Genomic DNA, 23,648 nt, shown 5'->3' with positions numbered 1-23,648 from the left:
ATATACAACCCAACTCAAAAATGGACTAAGGACCTAAACAGAGATTTCTCCAAAGAAGGATATAAATGGCTAATAAACACATGGATAGACACTCAACATCACTTATCATTAGGAAACACAAGTCAAAATCACAATGAGATACCGCTTCACACCCATTAGGATGGCTATTATTAAAAACAAAACAAAACAGAAAATCACAATTGTTTGCAAGGATGTGGAGGAATTGGAGCCCTTGTGCATGGATAGTGGGAATGTAAAATGGTGGGCCACTGTCGAAAACAGTATGGTGGTTCCTCAAAAAATATTAAATGTAGAATTACCATAAGATCAATCAATTTCACTCTAGGTATATATACAAAGAAATTGAAAGCAAGAACTTCAACAGTTATTTGTACACCCAAGTTCACAGCAGCATTATTCATCATAGCCAAAGGTGGAAACAACCCAAATGTTCATTGACAGATGAGTACATAAACAAAACGTGACATATATATTATAATGAAATATTATTCAGCCTTAAAAAGGAATGACATTCCGATACAGGCTATAACGTGAACTAACCTTGAGGACAGTATGCTAAGTGAAATAAGCCAGATACAAAAGGACAAATATTGTATGATTTCACTCATACAAGGTACCTACAATAGCCAAATCCATAGAGATAGAAAGCAGAGCAGTGATTACCAGAAGCTGGGACAGCAGGGGATGGGAAGTTAGTGTTTCATGGATACAGACTTATAGTACAAGCTGATAAAAGAGTTCTGGAAATAAATAGCACTGATGGTTGCACAGCAACGTGAATGTACTTAATGCCACTGAATTGTACACTTAAAAATGGTTAAAATGATGAACTTTATGTTATGGATATTTTACCAGAATAAAAAGTGGTAGGATTATAGCTGTCATATGCATTTCTGTATTTTCTAATATATATATATATTTTTTACAATGAGCAGGCATTTCATTTATATTAGAAAAAAATTCTTTTCAGAAAAAAGATTTTTAAAAAATGTGTCACATGCCTTCTAGAATGCAGCTCTGGGCAGGGTGGGGCACATGACATTTTTAAAAAGAAATTATTATTCTAAGAATTTATACTCTACGCCAGACAATGCATATAAGCATAAACATAGAAAGGCAAATGGGGAAAAATGTATAAAGACATATTAGTATGTATGAGAGAAATTGTCTGAATCATTTTCATGTATAGGAAGGCATGTAAATAGCACTGGGAACTCCCAATTATTTTGAAAGACCTGAAGAAATTGTGTGGTTTTCTAAAATCCCAGGAGCATAGTGCAAGAAAAGTTTTAATATGTGCAAACTGTATTTTTGTGGCATCTTTTCTATAGTCTAGCTACAAATTTAGGGTATAGAGATCAATCTAGAATGGATGGACCGGAAATTAGAGATCTGAGCAAACTTGGTCAGGCTTGGACAGGTCATTGAGGTTTTCCTTAGATCTGTTTACTCAGTTGTAAAATGAAGGGGCTGGTCTTGATAACATGTAACGTCATTTCCTGAGGTTTTATGGCACTGTGAAAGATAAGCTTAAAATAGCTGTTTAATATTAAAATTGCTTTAGTAAACTCTAATTGCTCTTTGTTCTAAATATGTTATATTAATTACTGGAATATGTATCTGGTATAATCAACTTCCAACTTAGAGTGTTATTTGCTGTCTGTTGTAGTGCTGGTGTTTTAAAATATGAGAAATTAAAAAAATTACAATAAGTTAATTGCTGAGTGAGCAAATAGTTGCACAGCCAAACTCCTTTAAACATTTGGAAATTGGGTATGTCGGCTAAAAATTCACACTGTTTATAAAGTTAAGCTGTTTGGAACTTGTATGTCCTAAAAGTTTATTTAACTTTATTGATAGGCAATATAATAATATAATCTGAAGCATGACTGGCCATTGCCAAAATGATGGAGAAGGCATTTATCTTTGATGCGCTAATGCTCTGATACTAATAATGTCCTCTAACTTTGTTCTTTCCATATCCATTCTTGAGAACAAAAGTCCTATAAAATTAGCTTTACATATGGACTTAATATCTTCATTAAATAAAGGATTGTGGTGCAGCTCCCACCATGATTCAATTTTTCTCCCCTTTTCCCTTGAGTCCCTTCTCTTCTTTCTCTGTCTGTCATGTTCATCCCACCACTTTCATCACTCTGGGCTCCATTTCATTCCTCCCACTATATTCCTGTCTTCTGTGTTTGGGTGGGAATTAGAAAAATTAGAGAAGATAGGCCACATAATAAGCAACAGATGATGGCTATTTGTGGAGTGGCGAGGAAGAAAACCTTACACTTGGCCTAGATTTTCCAAGTGAGGCCAGACCCCTCTTCTGGTGCTTGCCTTAGAAAAAAGAAAAGTAAAATCCCCAGATCCATATGCTTTTAAGTTGCTAAAAAGCAACTTCTCCCTCCTCCTCCTTACCCTCGCTGCTTCACAACTGCACAAGCAAAAGTATAAAAAGGAGGGGGAAATAGGGATAATAGCAAATGTTTAAAAAAGTTTTAATATACAGAGTGGGGCAAAGTAGGTTTATAGTTGTGAGTATGCAAAACAGACTTTAGTCTTATATTCTTATTTATTAATTACTGTATTATTTTCCACACAAACTGTAAAACTACTTTTGCCCCACCCTGTATTTACCTCGTGTGTTCTAATATTTTCAATGTTACAGCTATATCTTTATTCTGTGCATTCTGCAGAATTTGTAATTTATTCTTTTGATAAACCCTACACTCATTAAATAAATTTTAGACTAAGGGAAGTTACAAATGTCATTTTTATGCGATAAGAATTTCTTTTAAAAAGTTCTTTTCATTCTAAACACTTCCTTTTTCTGCTTTTAAGTGGGAAATTTTGGAGTGGTGGTAACTAGAAAGGTGGGTTAAGAGGCAAAGAAATAAAGTGAATAAAGGAGGGAAACAGGAAGCTTTCTTCTCTGCCCAGGCAGCATATATCCAACACAGCAGTGATTGTTTACAGACACTGTACAACTTTTGTGGTCTATTGAAAAAATGACTATAAAAGTAGCCATTTCAGAGTTAGCAAAAGGAGAGGTGAATACCATGGTATACTGGGAGGGAATGAGGGGTTCAGAAAAGGCCTTGGTATGCATACTGGACCCCCTCTAAGGCCAAAGCCATTGCCTCTGCCCAAGGCTAGCTCTAGCTTGAAACATGTCGCTCTGCAACTTAACGCTCCCCTAAGTGAGGGATATGTCTATTTTTTCACCTTTGCCATCCCCAGGGGTAGGAACAGAGCATGGTTCAATAAATGCAAAGTAAGTATTCATTGAATGAATGAATACCTAAAACAAGGTAGATATTTATAATTTTCCCTTGGAATTAATGATTTAACTAAAGAACAGTCTGTACTTATGTGCACATTTCGATGATTTGCTTTGCTATTATATGGCTTCTAATTAATATTTAGAGTTATAAACACCTGGAAAGGACCTTAAAGACCTCTAATCTGACCTTCTCATATTACGGATGAGAAAGCTAAGGCCTAATTTAAGCTGTGAGATAGTGGAAGATTCCTCACTGAAAACATGGGTTCCATGACTACCATCCTAAGGCTCTTTTCTCTCATGTCATGCTCTTTTTGAGATGATCACAGTCATGAGTGGGATTTATTTTAAATTTATATTTATAGGTAACTATGCAGTTTGTGTGTCTATTTTGTCATCGTTTTGTGCAACAGCAATTGTTGAAACTCAACTTTGTATCAATTGTCAAAACACATGCCATGCCATTTATACATGTAAACATGATCAAAATAATTTTGTGTTAAATACACAAGACAAGGAAAGCTGTGATAAATAACAGTGGGTACTTTAAAATAAAATAAGGGCCAAGCAATTTTACATCTGTTGATAATGATCATGAAGTGGTTTCTTCTTCTTTGAAAAGTTTCCACTGAAAAGAACAGGAAATGACTCAAATCATAGATATTATCAAACTAAAAGCAGAAAAGGAAATAAAATAAGATGGTATGCTTTAGAATGCTATACTTAAATCATGTAAAAAGATTTTCTTAGAAGAACTTGGATGATGAGCTATCAGTGTATTTCAGTGTTTGCTATTAATACTGTAACATTTACCCCATTTCATAACTTTTCTTTAGTTACCAATGCAGTGGAAATAACATTTAAATTAACATTTATTGAGAGTTTACATGCTGACATACATATTTCATAAGATAATCTTGAGTCTTTTATTTTTTTATTTTTTAAAATATATCTTTATTGATTTCAGAGAGAGGGAAGGAGAGGGAGAGAGAGAGATAGAAACATCAATGATGAGAGAGTCATTGATCGAGCCCGCAACTCGGGCATGTGCCCTGACCAAGAATTGAACCCCGATCACCTGGATCCCAGGTCGACGCTCAACCGCTGAGCCACGCCCGGCTGGGCAAACTTGAGTCTTTTAAAAACGTGTTTCAAAGAGAGCAAGGCCAGGCATTTAAAAGACATGCATTCAGCATGAAATTATTCAATTAGCATGGAATTAGTTTAATACTTTCACTTTTCCATAATAATTTAAGATGCACACTATTCTTATGAATAAACCAAAATATTAAAATAAGTTCTTGAGCTAAATTTTGTTTCAATTTATATTTATATGGATTACATAACACATATATAATGTTATATGACATATAATGTATATACATGTAATATGTTATATAAACTCATATTTATATATTGTTTTAAAGTGCCAAATAAAGACAGACAAAACAAACAATACCCCAAGGAATGCCAGTAAAACAGGCAATACCAAATTAATCATATTAGCTTAGAATGAATGTATAAACATTTCCAAGAATTCAAAGCTATGAATTTGGTAATAATGTAGAGTCAACCCTCATTACTCATGGGTTCTGTATTTACAAATTCACTTACTCATTAAAATTTGTTTGTAACCCCAAGACAATGCTTGTGGGCTTTTGAAATCATTTGCAGACAGGTGTGTAGGGTGGTTGAAAATTTGAGGAGCCCAACACGCACATTTCCAGCTAAGCTCAAAGAGGGCAACACTCTGCTGTCTTGTTTTAGCTCTCATACTGTAAACAAGTGTCCTTGTGGTCTAAGTATCATATTTTTCATTTTTGTGCTTTCTGTTGGTGATTTCATTGTTTAAAATGGCCCCTGAGCTTAATGCTAAAGTGCTGTCTAGTGTTCTTAAGTACAAGATGGTTGTGATGTGCCTTATGGAGAAAACACATGTTAGATAAACTTCCTCTTCCTTCAGGCATGAGTTATAGTTCTGCTGATCATGAGTTCCATGTTGCTAAGTCAACTATATATATATATATATATATTTATTTATTTATATATTTATTTATTTATTTATTTATATATATATATATTTCTTTTTCTATTTTTTACCCTTTTTTATTTTAAAATTATAGTTGATATACAATATTATATTAGTTTTAAGTGTACAGCCCTGTGATTAGACATTTATATAACTTAAAAAGTGATCATCCTAATACACCTAGTACTCATCAGACACCATATACATAGTTATAAAAACACTATTGACAATATTCCCTATGCTGTACTTTACATCCTCATGACTCTTCTGTAACTACCAATTTGTATTTCTAAATCCCTTCACCTTTTTCACCTATCCCCCAACTTCTCTCCCATCTGGCAAAATGTTCTCTGTATCTATGAGTGTATTTCTGTTCTGCTTGTGTTTTTTTTACATTCCACATACAAGTGAAATATCTGGCATTTCTTTTTCTTTGTCTGACTTATTTCACTTAGCAGAGCACCCTCTAGGTCCATCCATGTTGTTGCAGATGGAAAGATTTCATTCTTTTTATGACCGAATCATACTCCACTGCATATACGCATCACTTCTTCTTTATCCATTTATCTATTGATGAACACTTATGTTGCTTCCATATCTTGGCTATTGTAAATAATGTTGCAATGAACATAGGGGTGCCTACGTCTTTTTGATTTAGTGTTTTGGGTTTCTTCGAATAAATACCCAGAAGTGGAATTGTTGGGTTTTTCTTTGTCTCTTGTTATAGCCTTTGTTTTAAAGTCTATTTTTTCAGGTATAACCATTGCTACCCCAGCTTTATTTTGCTTTGTTTATTTCCATTTTCATGAAGTATCTTTTTCCTTCCCTCTACTGTGTCTTTCCATCTGAAGTGAGTCTCTTGTAAACAGCATGTGTAAGGTTCTTGTTTTGTCACCCATTCAGTCACCCTATGTTTTATTATTGGAACATTTAATCCATTTGCATTTAAAGTAATTGTTGATAGATATGTATTTATTGCCACTTTATTATTCATATTTAAAATTTTTTTCTTATTATTGAAGAAGACCCTTTAATATTTCTTGCAATACTGATTTGGTGGTGATGAACTCCTTTAGCATTTTCTCGCCTGGGAAGCTCTTTATCTGTCTTATTCTAAATGATAGCTTTGCTGGGTAGAGTAATTTTGGTTGTAGGTCCTTGTTTTTATCACTTTGAATATTTCATAACAATACCTTCTGGCCTGCAAAGTTTATGTTGAGAAATCAGCTGAAAGTTTTATGGGAGCTCCTTGTTGGAAACTAACTGCTTTTCTCTTGTGCTTTTAAGATTCTCTCTTTGCCTTTAATCTTTGGCATTTATGATGTGTCTTGGCGTGGTCCTCTTTGGGTGCATATTTTTTGGGACTCTCTGAGCTTCCTGGACTTGCACGTCTATTTCCTTCACCAGGTTAAGGAAGTTTTCTATCATTCTTTCTTTAAATAGGTTTTCAATTTTTTGCTCTGTCTCTCCTGGCAACCCCATGATATGAATGTTGGTATTCTCGAAGTTGTCACAGAGGCTTCTTACCTTTCCTTATTTTTTTGGATTCTTTTTTATTTGTCCTGTTCTAACTGGGTGTTTTATGCTTCCTTAACTTTTAAATTGATGATTTGATTCTCTCCTTCAGCTTCTCTGCCGTTGACTCCCTGAAATATATTCTTCATTTTAGTTAGTGTATTCTTTATTTCTGACTGGTTCTTTTTATGGTTTCCATGTTCTTTTTTATGCTGTTGAAGTTATCACTAAATTCTGTGAGCGTCCTTATAACCATTGTTTTGAACTTTGTATCTGGTGGTTTGCTTGCACCCATTTCATTTAGTTGTGTTTTTTTTTTTTTCTGGAGATTTCTTCTGTTCTTTTATTTGGGACCTGTTTCTTTGTCTCCTTGTTTTGGCTGCTTCCCTGTGTTTGTTCTATGTACTAGGTAGAGCTACTACATCTCCCATACTTGGTAGAGTGGCCATATGAAGCAGGTGTCCTGTAGCCACAGTGGCACAGCTTTCCCAGTCACTCAAGCTGGTACCCCCAGGTGTGCCTCTGTGTGGGCTGTGTGCACTGTCTTGTTGTAGTTGAGCCTTGATTGTTGTTGGCATGTCACTTGGGAGGGATTGACCCCCTCTGCACCCCAGAGGCCAATTGGCTGCAAGGACAGGCTGCGACTACAGCAGAGCAGCTGCTGTGCAGGGGCCAACCCCATGGAACAGGACTCGTTTCAGTGGGGATTTAGTTCCCGCTGAGTCCTCCCCTTGAGAGTGTCAGTCATGGAGGTGGTTAGGTTGTACTCAGGCATAATCTAAAGCTGTCCACAGGATACACGGCTCTGGGACCTCCCAGGAGGTGCAAGGTCAGCCACTATCTGTGCCCTGCCTGGGGCCACCTGGCATGAGCTGATCTTCAGATGGACAGATGGCTGCTACTTGTGCTGTGGTTGCAGGTTCCCTGGGAGAGGCCAAGCTGTGAACTAATGCTGGCTATTAGTGCCAGGCCTGAAGCCACTTAACAAGTGGTACAAGGTATACAGAGGAAAGATGCTGCTTGTTTGAGAGATTTTTAGGAAAGTCTAAAGCATGAGCCAAGAGAAGCTATTTGTATGGAAAAGCCACTGGAAATGGTTTGGATGGGCCTGCAAGTTGGGTGGGGTAAGGTCTCAGAATCACCAGTGTTAGCCAGGTTGATAGAGACTCAGATATAGCACCTCCCTGCTGGCTCTGTGAGGGGAGGGCTGAGAAAAGGAACAACGGCCTCAGCCAGCACTTCTGTCTGGGAGAGAGCTGCTCCTCCAGCCCTTGTCCTGAAGCCAGACAATTCAGTTGTTTCCCATATGTCCCTGGCACCTTTCAAGCTGCTGCCCCAGTGTTGGAGCACAGAGGGAGTAAGTCCAAATAAATCTGAGTGGGCCTTTAAGAGGAATACCTGGGACTCCAGCAACTCTGTCTCCCTCGGCTTCAATCCCTAAAGGTTTACAGAGCCAGAAGTTATGGGGACTTATCTTCCCAGCACTGGAACCCTGGGTTGGGGGTTCTGATGTGGGACCAGGGACCTCTTGCTCCTCAAGGGGGACCTCTGCAGCCAAGAGATCTCTTCCATATCCACCACGTGGTATGGGGCTGCCCAGTCTGCATTTCTGCCTCTACTACCAGTCTCCATGTGGATTTCTAGTCTGAATCTCGTCATTTATGCTAGAGTGAGGTACTCATTCGTAAGACCAAAGAAACCCAACTATTCTAGTTTTAACCAAAATCAGGCAATTCTTGACCTCTCTATGGGTGTACTTTTGTTTAAAGTTCAGGGTTTTGTTTAACATTCTTTTCATGAAATTTATAATGAACAACAACTAAGAGCACTAAGGAATATTAAAGTAAACATTATTTATCATTGAAATTTCAGATAAAGTAGTTATAAAATGAATGTTTTAAATTTGTTTTAAAGCATGCATTCCCTAAAGAATAATCAAAGCTTCTTGAATTTAATAAATCAGCAACTATAAATATGTTAAATTAATAAACATAATATCAGTGAAAGGATCTCAGTACTATAAATAATTGTCATTAAATTTACTTCTTTTGGTACAAATAGAGACACATAGTGTTTCCTTAAAAATAATGTATTTAGAGGAAACTAAAATTTAGTTTTGGAATCTGATCCAAATACAGTAAATACAATCCTCCCTTGAATATACTTTGTATAAGAAAAAAAAGAAGTCTGAATATGTTGTGAATGTGACTGTAGACTGATGAAAGTAATTTTCACGAGTATTACAGGAACAAATCTTGTTACTTTGAAATTCCACCATATGTTGGTGTTAAATAATTTGTTTAGGTCTGAAAAACAAATCTAAATGAGCATAATGTGTCAGTTCTATGTTGGGAGCAGATCAGTGGACGATAGTAGGAGTCAGGGCAGGCTGCGCAGGAAAAAATGCAGAAAGCTTTCCAGCAAGAGGAAGGAGGCAAAGGTCAAGGTCAGAGGATGGGAATTCTATACTCGCCAACCTACTGCCCCCTCTCTACTCTCATTACCATGACATTACTTCAACCACAGTCATATTTCACAATTCTCTCCCTCAACTCTCCCTCCTCTTCTTCCATTTCTCATCACTTATCAGATTCTATGGCTTCTACTACTCTTTATAATAATGTTTGCAATCCTTTTACTACCCTTCCTGCCACTACACTGGTTGACCACTTACTTAGTACCTGCCACAACACTAACACCTCTCACCTAGAACACCATTTCCTGGTGGTATCTAGAAGAAGATTCATTCCTAAAAATGGTCCTAGAAAATAAAAGGTTCCTATTGTTAACTAACGTTTGAAAAGTGCAGCATACATCACTTTCCTCTTGGCCAGCCATATACACATTAGCATAAGACTGATGTTTTTCAGAGGTGCTTGTCTTGGAACTCTGTTTTCATATAACATTCATCAACATCTAGTCACTCATGTTCCAGGAAACAATGACTTGCTGTATTTAAATGGCCTCTAAATTGCTCTCTTTGTCTAATCTTTTCCTTTTCCAATGCATCTAGTATTTCACTGATAAATTAATTTCCCTGAAGTGCTGAACTGATTACATTATTCATTTGCTCAGAAACCTTCCGTGACTCCCCACTGATCTAAGCAGTGTTTAAGCACCAGGCTCTCCACAGCATGCTACCAATATGCCCAGCTGTGTGGCATAGGAGAAAAAACATGAACTTTGGAATCAGATCCAGGATCAAGTTCCAACTCTGTATCTTAAATACTATAAAACCACAGGCAAGTTGTTTATTGCTTTGAGTCCTTTCTTTGCTCATCTGCAAGTGTAGGCAGTAACTGCAGAGAGGGTAGGATGCGGTGAGATGGGTCTGTGAAAGTTTCTTATAGTAATTATAACACAGCACTCTCTGGCCCCACAGGTTATAAATCACTAGGCAGACTGAGCCTCTTTCATGTTGTAGTTACTTAGTGTCTGTCTGCAGTAAGTAACCAATGATTTTCTAAATTGAGAACCCAGAGGATCACCTATCAGTATAAATAAAAACTGACTAATAAAGCAGTTCTCACCCTCACCAGTTTGTCTCAGGCCCTGCCTTCATTTGGGGAACGTTTTTTGGTCCTGAAGGAACAGGAGCCAGTTCCCACAGCATATTCAACTTTTTCAGGTGGAACTATGCCATTGTCCCTTGGTTAAGTGGGGTGTGCAGGGCCCAAGAACCAGCAGCAGTGCTTGGAAAGCAAATCCTGGACTCAAAGACACGAAACAAATCCCATTACAAGACTCAGAAAGCTGCTCTTTTGTTAGATTTAGAAACCTTTAAAAGTGTTTCCAATTTACTTGATAGTCCCACAGGAAGAAAATACAAGGTCCTCAATACATCTTCCAAACAAGGGAAAGAAATTTTTGTTTGATTTGCTCACTAGTGTAGCCTAAGTGCCTGGAATAGTATCTTGTGCATAGAGGGTGCTCAGTTACTATATGATGGGTGGATGGATGGATGGGTGGATGGATGGATAAATGAATGAATGAACAAATGAAAGAAGCCGTGGTTTGCATCTTCTATATGTTCTAGCATAGGGCCGAGTATACAGAAGATCCTTAATAAATACTTGACTGGCTAAATATATGGACTTACATATACCTTAGTCAGTCAAGAGCATTTAATAATGTACCTTAAGCCAAACATTATTCTGATATATTTCTCCTTTACACAATATTATTATATAATATCTGTATTCTCTATATTCTCTTTCTTTTAAAATATTACTTTGTTTTTTATGTTTCTACTTTATAAAATATTTTTTATATCATCTATATTATCATCATTCTCTTTCTTTTAAAATTTATCTAACCATTTATTCATTTCTGCCCTCACAACAGGGGAGTATCACAGCTTGAAAGTGGGTGAGGAGAGAAAAATAAAATTAGGAGACTAAATAGATATTTTTAGTCAGAAAGGAAAAAAATTTTTGTGTAAAACTGATTTGAGTATATTGAATGAAATGAAGAGAAAAACAACTTAATTTTTTAAAAGACTGGAATAAGATGGAGAAAAAATGAGGCATAGGGTGTGTAGAACATGTTTCACAAATTTGTTTGGAAAGAACGTTACTTTTATACACACATTTTCTTTCCCTGAAGCCCTCCACTCAAAGTTTTTTATAACTATCATTCCTGTATGAAGGAAAAATGGCCAAATTCCTCCTTCGCAGCTACAAGAACCAAGGCTCAGCAAAGCTAATGATCTATATATCCAATAAGAGGTAGATCCAGGGGCGGGATCCAGGCCCCCAGAGTATTCAAGAGCAAATACAGTTGTAAAGTGTAAAGTGAGCCTGACACAATTAGAGAACATGAATCGGGTGGTTTGGCTGGAATGAGGTGGGCATAGAAGAAAGTCAAGAAAAGGGATAAATATGAGATAGATTACAGAGTCCCTGAAGTAATATAATAAAGTTTGGATTTTTATGCACTTTAGTCATTTTGAAATTATTTTTAAAGCAATAAGATTCTTTTTAAAAATAAGAAATCTTATGCGAGATGCCAATATGCAAAACAAATTAAAAGGAGGTGGTGTCTCCAGCTGAAGCTGCTCCTCTTTCTTGCCCTTGGCCTCTGAGGAGAAAAGTTTGAAAACTGAAAAAATATGAAACTGAGAAGTTTGAAAAGTCATGAGTGCTGACATGTTATACCAAGAGGCACAGAGAGCGGGTGAAGGCTCCCACTGTAGAGACAGGAGTCACGGGAGTGGGACCGTCAGGGCTGCCAGATGCTCGGAGGCAGAAGAATCCGAGCGGAGGCAGGAACAGTTCAGAGACTTGGGCAGCCGTGGACGAGGGCGACATAACCTCAGGCAGGGCGAAGGGCGCAGGAGGAGGCTGCTGGTTTTGATGAAGGACAGTGCTGCACTTTTAACTGTCTTAGTCATTCCGTCATTTGTGCTACACTATGTTATGGTCAAAGGAATAGAAAGCAGCCCCTTTTTCTCCACCAGTTTTCTTCCCTGTTTCAAAGAGTCCATGACACAAGCCAGACGGCTGCACTTTGTTATATTTTTAAAAATTTTTAAGTGCTTAATATCTCACCTGAATGTCCAACATGAAGAAAAGGTAGGATTCTCAATGCCCCACACTAAAACGGGAAAAGGAGCATTTCCATTTTCATAAAAATTTCTGTTCTTCAGACAGTCTGAATAGCACTTAATTTTTTATCTTAAAAAATATTTTTTCTAGTGAAGTTAAGTACAGTTAAATGATTTACTTCAAGCACAATTATTTTGAAATACAAGATTCTTCTTGAGCTTTATAAAATAAAGGATGAACGTAACATTTGTTCAATATGTGCATCCTACCCACTAATAGTAATTCCAACGACTATACTTTTGACTGAGAATAAGTAACAGTTTTGGGCAAACTGAGTTGGATGAGGGCAAATCTCCTCGTTTCTGAGTTTCTGAAACTTGTGATGCAAGTGCTCCCGCCCTTTTCTGACCACACACGCGAAAGCCTGACTCAGGCAGGCAGCTGCGGCTGCTAAAACAGCCGAGCCCTGCAGGCTTCCACACTCCCTGCTGGGCGAGCGCACCGCGGACATGAAGCTGGCGACCTGGTGCTGCCTGAGCTCGGCCGTCCTCGCTGCTTCTGGTTTATTGGTTACGGCAAACAATGAAACAGAAGAAATTCAAGATGCACCGGCCAAGGGCGCCTGTCCGGTGAGACTAGAGAGCCGAGGGAAATGCGAGGGGGGAGGCGAATGCCCCTACCAGGTGAGCCTGCCCCCGCTGACTCTTCAGCTCCCCAAGCAGTTCGGCAGGATGGAGGAGGTGTTCAAAGAAGTCCAGAGCCTCAAGGAAATCGTAAACAGCCTGAAGAAATGTTGCCAAGACTGCAAACTGCAGGCTGATGACAACCGAGACCTGGGAAGGAGCGGACTGCTGTTACCGGGCACAGGCGTCCCGGGGGAGGCTGATGACAACAGAGTTACAGAATTAGAGAGCGAGGTGAACAAGCTGTCCTCTGACCTAAAGAATGCAAAGAAGGAGATCGACGGGCTTCAGGGTCGCCTGGAGAAGCTGAATCTTGTAAATATGAACAATATAGAAAATTATGTTGATGACAAAGTGGCAAATCTAACATTTGTTGTCAATAGTTTGGATGGTAAATGTTCATCTAAGTGTTCCAATCAAGAACAAATACAATCACGTCCAGGTATGTACACCATTTTCTTATCATTTTTCATGAATGTTATATAGCTAGACAATATCTATAAACATTAACTGGAGCAAGTAAGTTAAATAAATGATAGATTAAATAAATTAAGCCTTTTATTCACCAAGGTAGTACAGGAAAAACTCAATTATCTTTGCATATATGTGACCACAGAAATGATAGTTACAAAAATCACGATTAGTCCTGTATCCGTTAGAAAACGCTTTTAATTTCAAAGACCTTTGCTGATGCCAAAGCTACACACAAACAGAAGAAGAGAAATAGAATTCCTTAATGTTTTAGTGCATTTAACTTATTTATCTCTTTACTAAAGCATTTGAAAACAACAGAGATAAGGCAGAGTTTGCGGTAGTACTCTGTTCCCTGAAAATCAGTTTCTTGTGATCTGTTGCTGACTGCTCCTTTTCCTGTGGCAATAAGATCTTGAAAGATTTTAGCAAGTAATCTGCAGTTCATAATCCCAAATATCTAGTGAAAATTGGAAATTTTATAGATAGAATAAAAGCAGTCATATGGTTTCATGTGTGTGTAAAACTTTTTGCTTTGAGACCTACTGATACAAAAACATTTTAAGGGGAGTTTTGGAATGCCACTAAGGGAAGGAATACATTCTTCTTTCTCTCTTTTACCTTAAACTAGAATCCAAGCATATAACAGTAGAACCCATCCTCACTATCCAGATTACCTGAATTAACTTTAATAAATATATGTTAAAGATAATACACCTAACTGACTACTCTGCGCATGACCCAGCTGTGGCACTGGATCCTCCAAACCCTGGCTTTTCATCTGAGTTCCTGGGGCCACTGCCGCTTATGGTCTTGTTACACTTTGGAAAGCCATCTCTGCATTAGGACTAGGACTTACCATGAGTGTGAAGTTGAAGGGATTTGGTGCCCAGGGCAGGGATCATGTTCATTTGGAACAAGCACCTCATGCATGTTCCATCCCCAGGGAATCTGCCAGTGAAGGTGGGTAAGGGTTTCAGGGGCCACTGTTGCTAATACACCAGGCAGCCTAGGCAGAGAGGTTCACATCTTAGGTGACATCTTGGGTGCACATTAGATTCTCTTGTCTATTTTTTTACTAAAAGTTTTTGAAAAATATCTGAATATTTTGAATTCTAGATACACATGAATAGATTTCTTGTGCCTCAGAGTAGTTTATATTAAACTTACCTTATTTGGCACAAATTTTTATCAAAATTATCTGGGAGTAAGTATCTGTATTTGAGTCCTACGGAACCATGTTAACTCATTATTACACTTAGCCTGAACATAATCACCTGTCGTTTCTTTCTAGAAACCAAACATATGAAATCTGGCTAAATGCTTTCCTGAATTATAAATTCAGAACAAGAATATCAGTATATTATTGAAAAACATTTCCTTTTTACTTGAGCTTCTTTATTTAGTGGTCAAGCAAGTAAAAATAAATGTGAATGTATGCTCAATGCGGTACATTAGAATTTTAACAAGTCATTTGGAACATATCCTATAAAACTTTTTGGCAGTGGAGGCTATCAGCCTCTGTAGATGAAAGGAAATAGAAGCCTATGATTCCTCTGTATGCATGGAATAGGAGAGTTGGAATCATCATGGACTTTCAGGACCAAGGAATGCAGTGGTCACAAGAGCAAACTTTGCAGCCGGCTAGATCTGAGTCCTGACTGACACTTAATGCTTCTATGAACTTATGATCCTCTTTGAGCATAAATATTCTCACCAGCAGATTTGCAATAATATCTATATCATAAGGTTCATGTGCAGATTGAGTGTAAAAATGTTATCAAGCCTTTGGCAGAATGCCTACTGAGGATATCCCTCACTGAATACTACTAAATTATTAAAACTATTATTTTTATTTCTTCTTCTTCTCATTGTTCACTGTTGATGTCAATATTATTACCAACCAAGAATATGTTGTCTGCTTTATAATACTAGGTTCTTATTCTAAGTCTGTAACAAACGTTTGCTAAACAGGTTCAAGTAAGTTTAGCAGAGCAAGGTTCCATTATCACCATTGATGGAAATGTCAAACTGCTTTGTACATACAAAGAATTCTTCAGATGCATAGTTTTAAACAAAATCCAATGTCTTTCTTTTCTTCCCCCTCCAGTTCAACATCTAATATATAAAGATTGCTCTGACTACTACGCAATAGGCAAAAGAAGCAGTGAGACCTACAGGGTTACACCGGATCCCAAAAATAGTAGCTTCGAAGTTTACTGTGACATGGAGACCATGGGGGGAGGCTGGACAGTGCTGCAGGCACGTCTCGATGGAAGCACCGACTTCACCAAAACATGGCAAGACTACAAAGTAGGCTTTGGAAACCTCAGAAGAGAATTTTGGCTCGGGAATGATAAAATTCATCTTCTGACCAAGAGTAAGGAGATGATTCTAAGAATAGATCTTGAAGACTTTAATGGTGTCAAACTCTATGCCTTGTATGATGAGTTTTATGTGGCCAATGAGTTTCTCAAATACCGTTTACACATTGGTAACTATAACGGCACAGCTGGAGATGCCTTACGTTACAGTAAATTCTACAACCATGATATGAAGTTTTTTACCACCCCAGATAGAGACAATGATCGATATCCCTCTGGGAACTGTGGGCTCTACTACAGTTCAGGCTGGTGGTTTGATGCATGTCTTTCTTCAAACTTAAATGGCAAATATTATCACCAAAAATACAGAGGTATCCGTAATGGGATTTTCTGGGGCACCTGGCCTGGTATGAGTGAGGCACAGCCTAGTGGCTATAAGTCCTCCTTCAAAAAGGCCAAAATGATGATCAGACCTAAGCACTTTAAGCCATAAATCACTAATGCTCATTCCTCTGAGTATTGTTCTCTAGTAGGGCAATTAATCCCTTTTAGTACTCCTTTTCCATGGTTACAAATTTATCCCTGAGCAATGGGTTCTTATGCTACACAGCATTTGAAATAAAGCTGAAAAATATATAATTTAAAGGAGTCCTTTGTTGCTGTTATGCTGTTATGCAAAAGAACACTTGCAAGCACCTGGGAATATTGAAAATTACACATTAGATTTATAATTCTCTTAATTTCTATTAATTGAAAAGTTTTCTATTAGTTGTATCACTTGTTATAATTTAAAAATAATTGTTTATTCAGCAGGTTAGATTTTACACAAGTAATTTTTATTTTGGCTATGACAAACACATCTGAGGGTATATCATTCTTTTTGAGCTATAAAGAGTTATTTGGGTATTTATTTCTGTGTAAATACCCTAATCCTTATTCTGAGATAAACTCATTCAATTTATGGCATTTTCTTTGGGTCAGAAAGACCCTACAGCATTTTAGTTCCCAGGCACATTAATGCTGTTCATGTACTATAGTCATGAAATGTAAAATATTGATCATTTAAAATATTTTAAAATGTGGTAGCATAATGTCACTCCTAAAAGCATTCAGAAAATTAATTTGACCATAAGTACCATGGTTTAAAGGTAATTCATTCACAGTTTATAACTCTTTAGATGTTTGATAGTGAAAACTACTCTAACATAAAAATTCTTTTCTTTTGAGTTCTCTGTGCCTAATAGTTTTTAAGTTAAGATTGGTCACTGCTGAGCAAGACTACTGGTAAGCTTTCTTTTGGAGAGGTTGGTGTGGGTGAAGAATGAAGCATTTATTTATAGGCTATAATACTCTGAAAGCCAATTTTATATCCAAAGGAATAATAGCTTTAAAGCTAAGTTTTATAGGACAAACAGATAAATCTATTTATAAAAAATATATGAATTTTGAAATATATAGAACAGTAGTTCAAACAGTATATATTTTAACCCTAGCTGATGCGGTTGTTTTACTACCAGAAGATTCAAATACAGCTGTTTATTTTTTTAACCAAACAAAAGTATCTGGATCTTTTATAATTAATTAATTAATTCTGGGATGCAAATATCATACTCAAAAGGTTATAAAAAAAATAATGTGTTAAGTTTCATCATTGTAAAAAGGGATCATTTCAGAGGGAACAACAGTATTCTGCTATGTTCAAAATTACTCTAGAATAAAAATTGAAATACTCATTGTATGTGAGTCATAGAAATACATTTAATATTTAATTTCTAGTGTCTGTTTCTATTGTAGTAACCAAGATTTCAAAATACATTCACAAAGATGTATCTTTAGTCGTTATTTAAAAATGATTAAGAAGGATAGTTGCCTTAGGTAACAAGTTAATTTTTCGGGTATTGCCCTTTACAGAAAATTTTAATAAAAAAGCAAAAATTATTTTAATAATATATGATATCCAAAGCTTTTAGGTAAACATGATGAAAATTAAGTTTTATGAATACTATTAAAATTTTAAAGACAAATACAAATACAATTAAGTTATGAGCAAAATGTATCACTGTAGACCAAAATCTAGCATTGTAGATTCTAAAGGATGAGTATCTGCCCAAAAGGATATCAAGTGTAAATGTTGTAACTGGTTTACTCTTTCTCTCTTTTGTTTTTTTTTAAATGAACATTTTGATATTATACAATGTATTTATTACAGATAAAGGCATTTTTATTTACTACATACAATTATTAATATATGTATAAACTTAAGTAGAATTAAATTTCTGTGGACTCCTCACAGAACAAAGTTATAAAGAAAAATAGCTCAGACAGTGAGTGTGCACTGACTTAATGAGAACTAGGTATCATTTTGGGAGAATCTGGCATATAATTCATTAGTTTATGTAAATACTCAAAAGCTTGTCCTTCTGTCTTATTTCAAAAAATCAAAATTTTATTTTCCATTATACTTTTATGGCACTTTTCTAATAAAAAATTCTTCAATATAGAACTTTCTTTTTGAAGTCATTTCATGCCACTTATTAAATATACTTTAGATTTTTATGATTTTTAAAGTGTTGATGGAAGTAGATTATTCTAAGAGAGTCTTGCCTTAAAATAACTATTTACTAAAAAAAAGACAACTATTTACTAATATACGCTAATGTTCATAAATGTGGATTTACTATTAACAAACATTATTTTAGAGTTTTGTCTTGGTTCCATTTTAATGTTCAGTATTTGTTATCTTCATTAAGACTATTTCTGAGCTTTATCATTCTTTGAAAATAGAAACTAAAACTGGTCCTTAGAAATTCCTAGTGGAACTGATTCATTCATCAGTGAGGAAAAATATAAAAGTTTTCTGATAAGCAGTAATGTGCCAATGAATTAATGACACATCTGTCTAATAGGTAAAGAGCTTAAATATGCAAAGCATAGAAGATATTCTGGTAACAAAATTTGCTGGTCCTTATTTTTGAATGGACCTACCCAAGGAAAGGTTTTAAAGGTAAAAGTGATGGGTAATGTCATCACAATAAGCTCGTTTATAATTTTTATTTTTCTTTATGTATAAATACATGTTTCATGTCCTCTAAAAACCCTGTAAAATAAAAGATTTAACCTTCACATCTATTTATTTCAACATGAAATTATTAAACATTATTGTCTGTGAAATAATATTTATATATGTACTCTTGTCTGAAAAGTTGTATAATGTTTACCTAACCAGACAATATCGTTCACTTTGAAGAATTTAATGAGTATTATTTTACTAACAGGAAGACAGAGGCAAATACAGGAACACTATTATCTTATTTCCCTCTATTAGAATGCTGTTGACACATCTGAAATTTAAAAGTTTCAGTTTCATTTTGACGCATTCAAAGCCATCTCCTCTTTTTCCATTATCCATGTGCTGCTCTAGTTCAGCCCTCATTGTCTCCTCAGGATAATGCAAATGCTTCCTAACAGTAAACTGTGCCTCTAGTTTCAATCTATTCCAACCTATCCTCATATCACTGACAGAGTGATTGAAAAATACAATTTTGATCATGTTATTGTCCTGCTTAAAACCTTTCAACAACTCCTCATTTCCTACATGATAAAGTCCAGCAAATCAGCTGCTTCGTGAACTGGTTTCTGCCTACCCTTTTAGTGTCTTTTTCCACCTCTACTCACACTCCTGCCATAGTGAATGCCTGTTCTTGAGCAAAACATGTTCTTTTATATTTTCATGACTTTGTGTATACTATTCCCTCAGTTTACATAGAATGCCATCCTCAACCCCTGCTGAGTTTTATCTCCTTAGCCACGATTTAATAGCAGAGACTCAGGAGCCAGACTTGCTAGGTTTGAATTTTAGCTTCACCATTTGCAAGCTGTGTGATCACATGCAAAGTCACTTAATCTCGCTGTTTTTTGGTCTCTTCAATGATAAAATAGGGATAACAAGAGAATGTTCCTGATAGAGTTATTGAGAGGATTAAATGAGATAACATATGTAAAGCACTCAGAACATACATATGAATCATCATCATTATTATCCTAACTAGTTATCTCTTCTGGGCAGTCATCTCTGATGACATTAGGAGGAGTTGGGTACCTCTCCTCTTTGGTCCCATACCACCGTAATATTCCTTATTATACATTACATCATTTTACAGTTATCTAAGTTCTACCCTGAAATCAGTCTGTTTGTCTAGGATGTAAAGGAAATTTGAAACAGGAGTGTTGTTACTCAAAGTGGCTCATGAATATGTTACTATAGATGAAGGACTATAGTCTAAAGAAGCCAGAGTTATAGTGGGGGAAGAAGTGGGTACTTTCAAAAGGAGGATTTGGGAGATGGTACATACAGGTGAGAAGTGATTGAAGCCAGGGGAAAATATGGCAAGACAGGATCAGATATATACTATAGGATTGGGTACGTAACAATGGCAAACTTTTAGAAGGGATTTTCTGGGAACTGAAGTAGATTAGTAAGAAACTAAGAAAATTCTCTGGCAAGTGGAATGAGGAAACTGAGACAAATGGTTGAACAAATGGCCGGGATAGCTGAGCAACTAACAGCCAGCTAATAAAGCACAAGATATTGTTCTCCCTAACCAAAGACACCTAAAAGGAAATAGTGAGGTATTTTGTTATCTTTCAGGGAGATAACAAAATACCTTTCTGAGCTCATTTAATAGATTCTGAAATCCTGATCTGGTCCTCCCCTGAAACAGGTTTGACATCACCTAAGTAGAGAAAAAAATATTTTCTACGTTTTGATCTTGAGGGAGAAAGATAACAAAAAAGCCAATTAGTGACAGACTAATCCAAGATAGAGGAGAAACCAGAGAATGACCCTTGACTCCACTATATGCTCATTTTGCTGCATCAGTATTCTAAATGACAGACCTGTAGATCTAACACATATTCAGTTCAGATCCTCCCCTGGCACCTCCCCTAAAATTCCCGCCTATAGAAAATAGATAAAACCCCCAGCACATGTTCTTCTTTGAGCATGTTTGCTCCCTCCTCTTTCCTCAGGCAAGTACTTTGCTTCTATCCTAAACTCTAAGGGCCCCAATGAGACCTGCACCCAAGGGAGCAATGGGCAGTGGCAGCTAGTCCGGGGCTTATGCCCTTATCCTGTCTCCAGGGGCCTCAATGCCCCAAGCTTTAATAAACTTACTCTCACTCTCACCGGGACTCCTGTCTTAAAATTCTCCTGCACAAGTCAAGAATCTGGACATCACCTGACACTCGAAAGCTCCCAGATCCTGCCAGGGCAGGGCCAGCCCCTGGCATGGAAATGGTTCAGTTACAGGTACATGCCTCTCGGTACATGTCATGTAGAGGGTATGGCTGTACTGGGCTGGACAGTGATTGTCCTACCTGAGTTTCTAAAGAAAAAAGTATTTTCACATTTTTATATTATAATTTTGAAATTAATTTTAATCTTACAAGATCCATGAATGCTTTAATTTTTTAAAATTTCAGATTAGACAAAGGCCCCTTTGGAAACTATCTTCAATTCCAAATCTCCTCTCTCCCCCCTGAGGTAACAAGCAGAGTTGGTCCAATCCAAACTGTAATTTCATTCTGTGTGTTGCCAAGTTGCAACATCTGCCGAATCATAGCTTTGCCAGGTTTCTTTTATCAGTTGGGTAGAGTTGGAAGTGAGAATAGACATGAGAGAAGTTGGCTATACTGTACTTGGGGAACTCAGAGGCCCTGAATTCCCAAAAGTGACTGAGCCTCCCTTACTCCTTAAAGTGGTCCCTAAGGCTCCTCTCGCTGGAAGACACCGTTGCTTTTCCTCATAGGTAACAACCTTAATTCTCCTTTAGGCTCCTTCATCCCACTCTTCACCATCTCCAGATCTGTATCCAGGGCATGCCCTAAGGTCAGATATAGTCAAATTGGAGGAGAAGCCTTTATACTTTGCTAATTATATCAGCAGAAAATTGGAGAATACATGTGGAGACAGATTATAAGGTTGCTTGACTAAGGAAGAAAAAACAGCATTTCAGATGTGATTGGATTCATTGATATAGGTATATTTACCAGAAATTTTTAAATCAATGGGCTGGCTTGAGCAGACGAGTTTGGTTCTAATGGCTTGCTTGATTAGTTAACACAGACTTAGATTCAACAGCAGCCATACTAACTAAAGCTGAGAAGCCAGAAATATCTTGGAACTAAGAGGCTTATGGAAATAGAAATGTTGGAGGGAATTTAGCTGTAATTCACTCAAAAAGTATTTATTGAATGTATACCGTGTGCTAGACAGTCTTGTAGGAAGCCAGAGATAAATATCAGTAACCAAAACAGACAGAAACCCTACACTTGGGGAGTTTATATTTTATCAGAGGAGATGAATAAACAAACTATATGATAAATGCCATAAAAATTAAGCAGGGTAAGGGAGATAAGGAGTATCAGAGGAGGGGTGCTATTTCACACAGGTGGTCTGGGGAGACCTCTCTGAGGAAGTGACAGTTGAATAAAGATTTAAAGATATCTGAGAATAAGCCAGGCATATATCTGGGAGAAGTATGTTCCAAGCAAAAGGAGCATCAGGTGCAAAGGTGCTTAGTATGTTTTAGGGTCAGTAAGGCCAGTGTAGGAAAAGTAGACAGTATGGGGTGGAGATTCAGGACATGAGCTCAAAGAGAGCTTAGGAAGTTGGGGTTAAATAAGGGGCGGGGTCAGGGCTGCCAGATCTAGACCTTGTACGTCATGATAAGGATTTGCCTTTACTCTGAGTAACAAATGTAGGGTTTTGATCGGAGGAAGTACATGATCGCTTCCAGTTTTCAAAGGATCACTCTTGTTGTTGAGTGGAGAACACTGTTGGGAGACAAGATTGCAGCATGAACACCAGTTTGATGGTGTCTGCAATAATCTTGACGAGAGATGATGAAAGCATGCCAATGGTGGTTGCAGTGAAGTGAATCTTTAAGGTAAAGTTGACAAAAATTGCTGATTAAAGATCAGAGGTGGACAGTGAAAAGACCAGGTATCACCAAAAACTGAAGGATTTTAGCTTGAGCAACTAAGAAAGATGAAGCTGCTGTTATCTGACATGTAGAAGACTGCAGGGGGAGCCTATTTAGAAAGAGTGAGTGGGGTGTGGGTGGGGATCAGCAGTTTTAAACATTCTAAGTTCAAATATCTATAAGACATTCAAATGGGTAGCATTTGAATATTAGCGTGACATTCAGGGAATACATCTAGGGTTTAGAAATACATTTGAAAGTTGCTAGAATATAGATGGTAATGAATCCATGGGGTTAGATGAGATAAACTAGTAAATGATGTACATGGAACAGAGACTTATACAGAAGGAGTTGGAGATATGGAGGAACCAGCACAGTTGCATCCACCCATCCTGTAACTATGTCATTAGAGAGGTCCCAGGGTTGCTTCCTAAAGGAGAGGACAGAGATGTATTCCCACTGGAACAGATACTTTCTCTAGATTATTTTAGATTTGGATGTGCTTTTTCTTGTTTCTGCCAGCAATTATTTTTTTGAGTTAGTATACATCTTAAAAGCCATTATGGTATTCCACAACAGTATTCTACGAATCATTGCTTTAGACTTAGGCAATGACCTATTGCATCTTCTGAGAGACACCACCTTTGAAGTTGAAGTGCTGTCATGTAGGATTCAGTGTGTGTGTGTGTGCACGCATGTGTGAGTGTACACATACATATAGAAAAAAAAAAAGTGAATTAGGTCAAAGACCAAAAAACGTTCTTTGTTAAAGGATAATGCCCAAGTT

General features: G+C 36.9%; 2 protein-coding genes across 3 annotated transcripts in view; one reads left to right on the top strand and one right to left on the bottom strand.

Annotated features, from left to right (window-relative positions):
• CCDC146 (coiled-coil domain containing 146) overlaps positions 1-23,648 on the bottom strand; it is a 143,665-nt gene that overhangs the window by 78,645 nt on the left and 41,372 nt on the right. The window lies entirely within an intron of this gene.
• On the top strand, positions 12,868-18,789 carry FGL2 (fibrinogen like 2). Its single transcript, XM_081147172.1, has 2 exons — positions 12,868-13,525; positions 15,665-18,789. Exons 1-2 carry the CDS (start codon positions 12,910-12,912, stop codon positions 16,369-16,371), a joined length of 1,323 nt encoding a protein of 440 aa, XP_081003298.1. The 5' UTR covers positions 12,868-12,909; the 3' UTR covers positions 16,372-18,789.

This window comes from Miniopterus schreibersii (genome assembly GCF_964146895.1).
Source record: "Miniopterus schreibersii genome assembly, chromosome: 9".
Lineage (NCBI taxonomy): Eukaryota > Metazoa > Chordata > Mammalia > Chiroptera > Miniopteridae > Miniopterus > Miniopterus schreibersii.
Note: the sequence above shows the minus strand (reverse complement) of the source record. Positions and strands in the feature narration are given on the sequence as shown.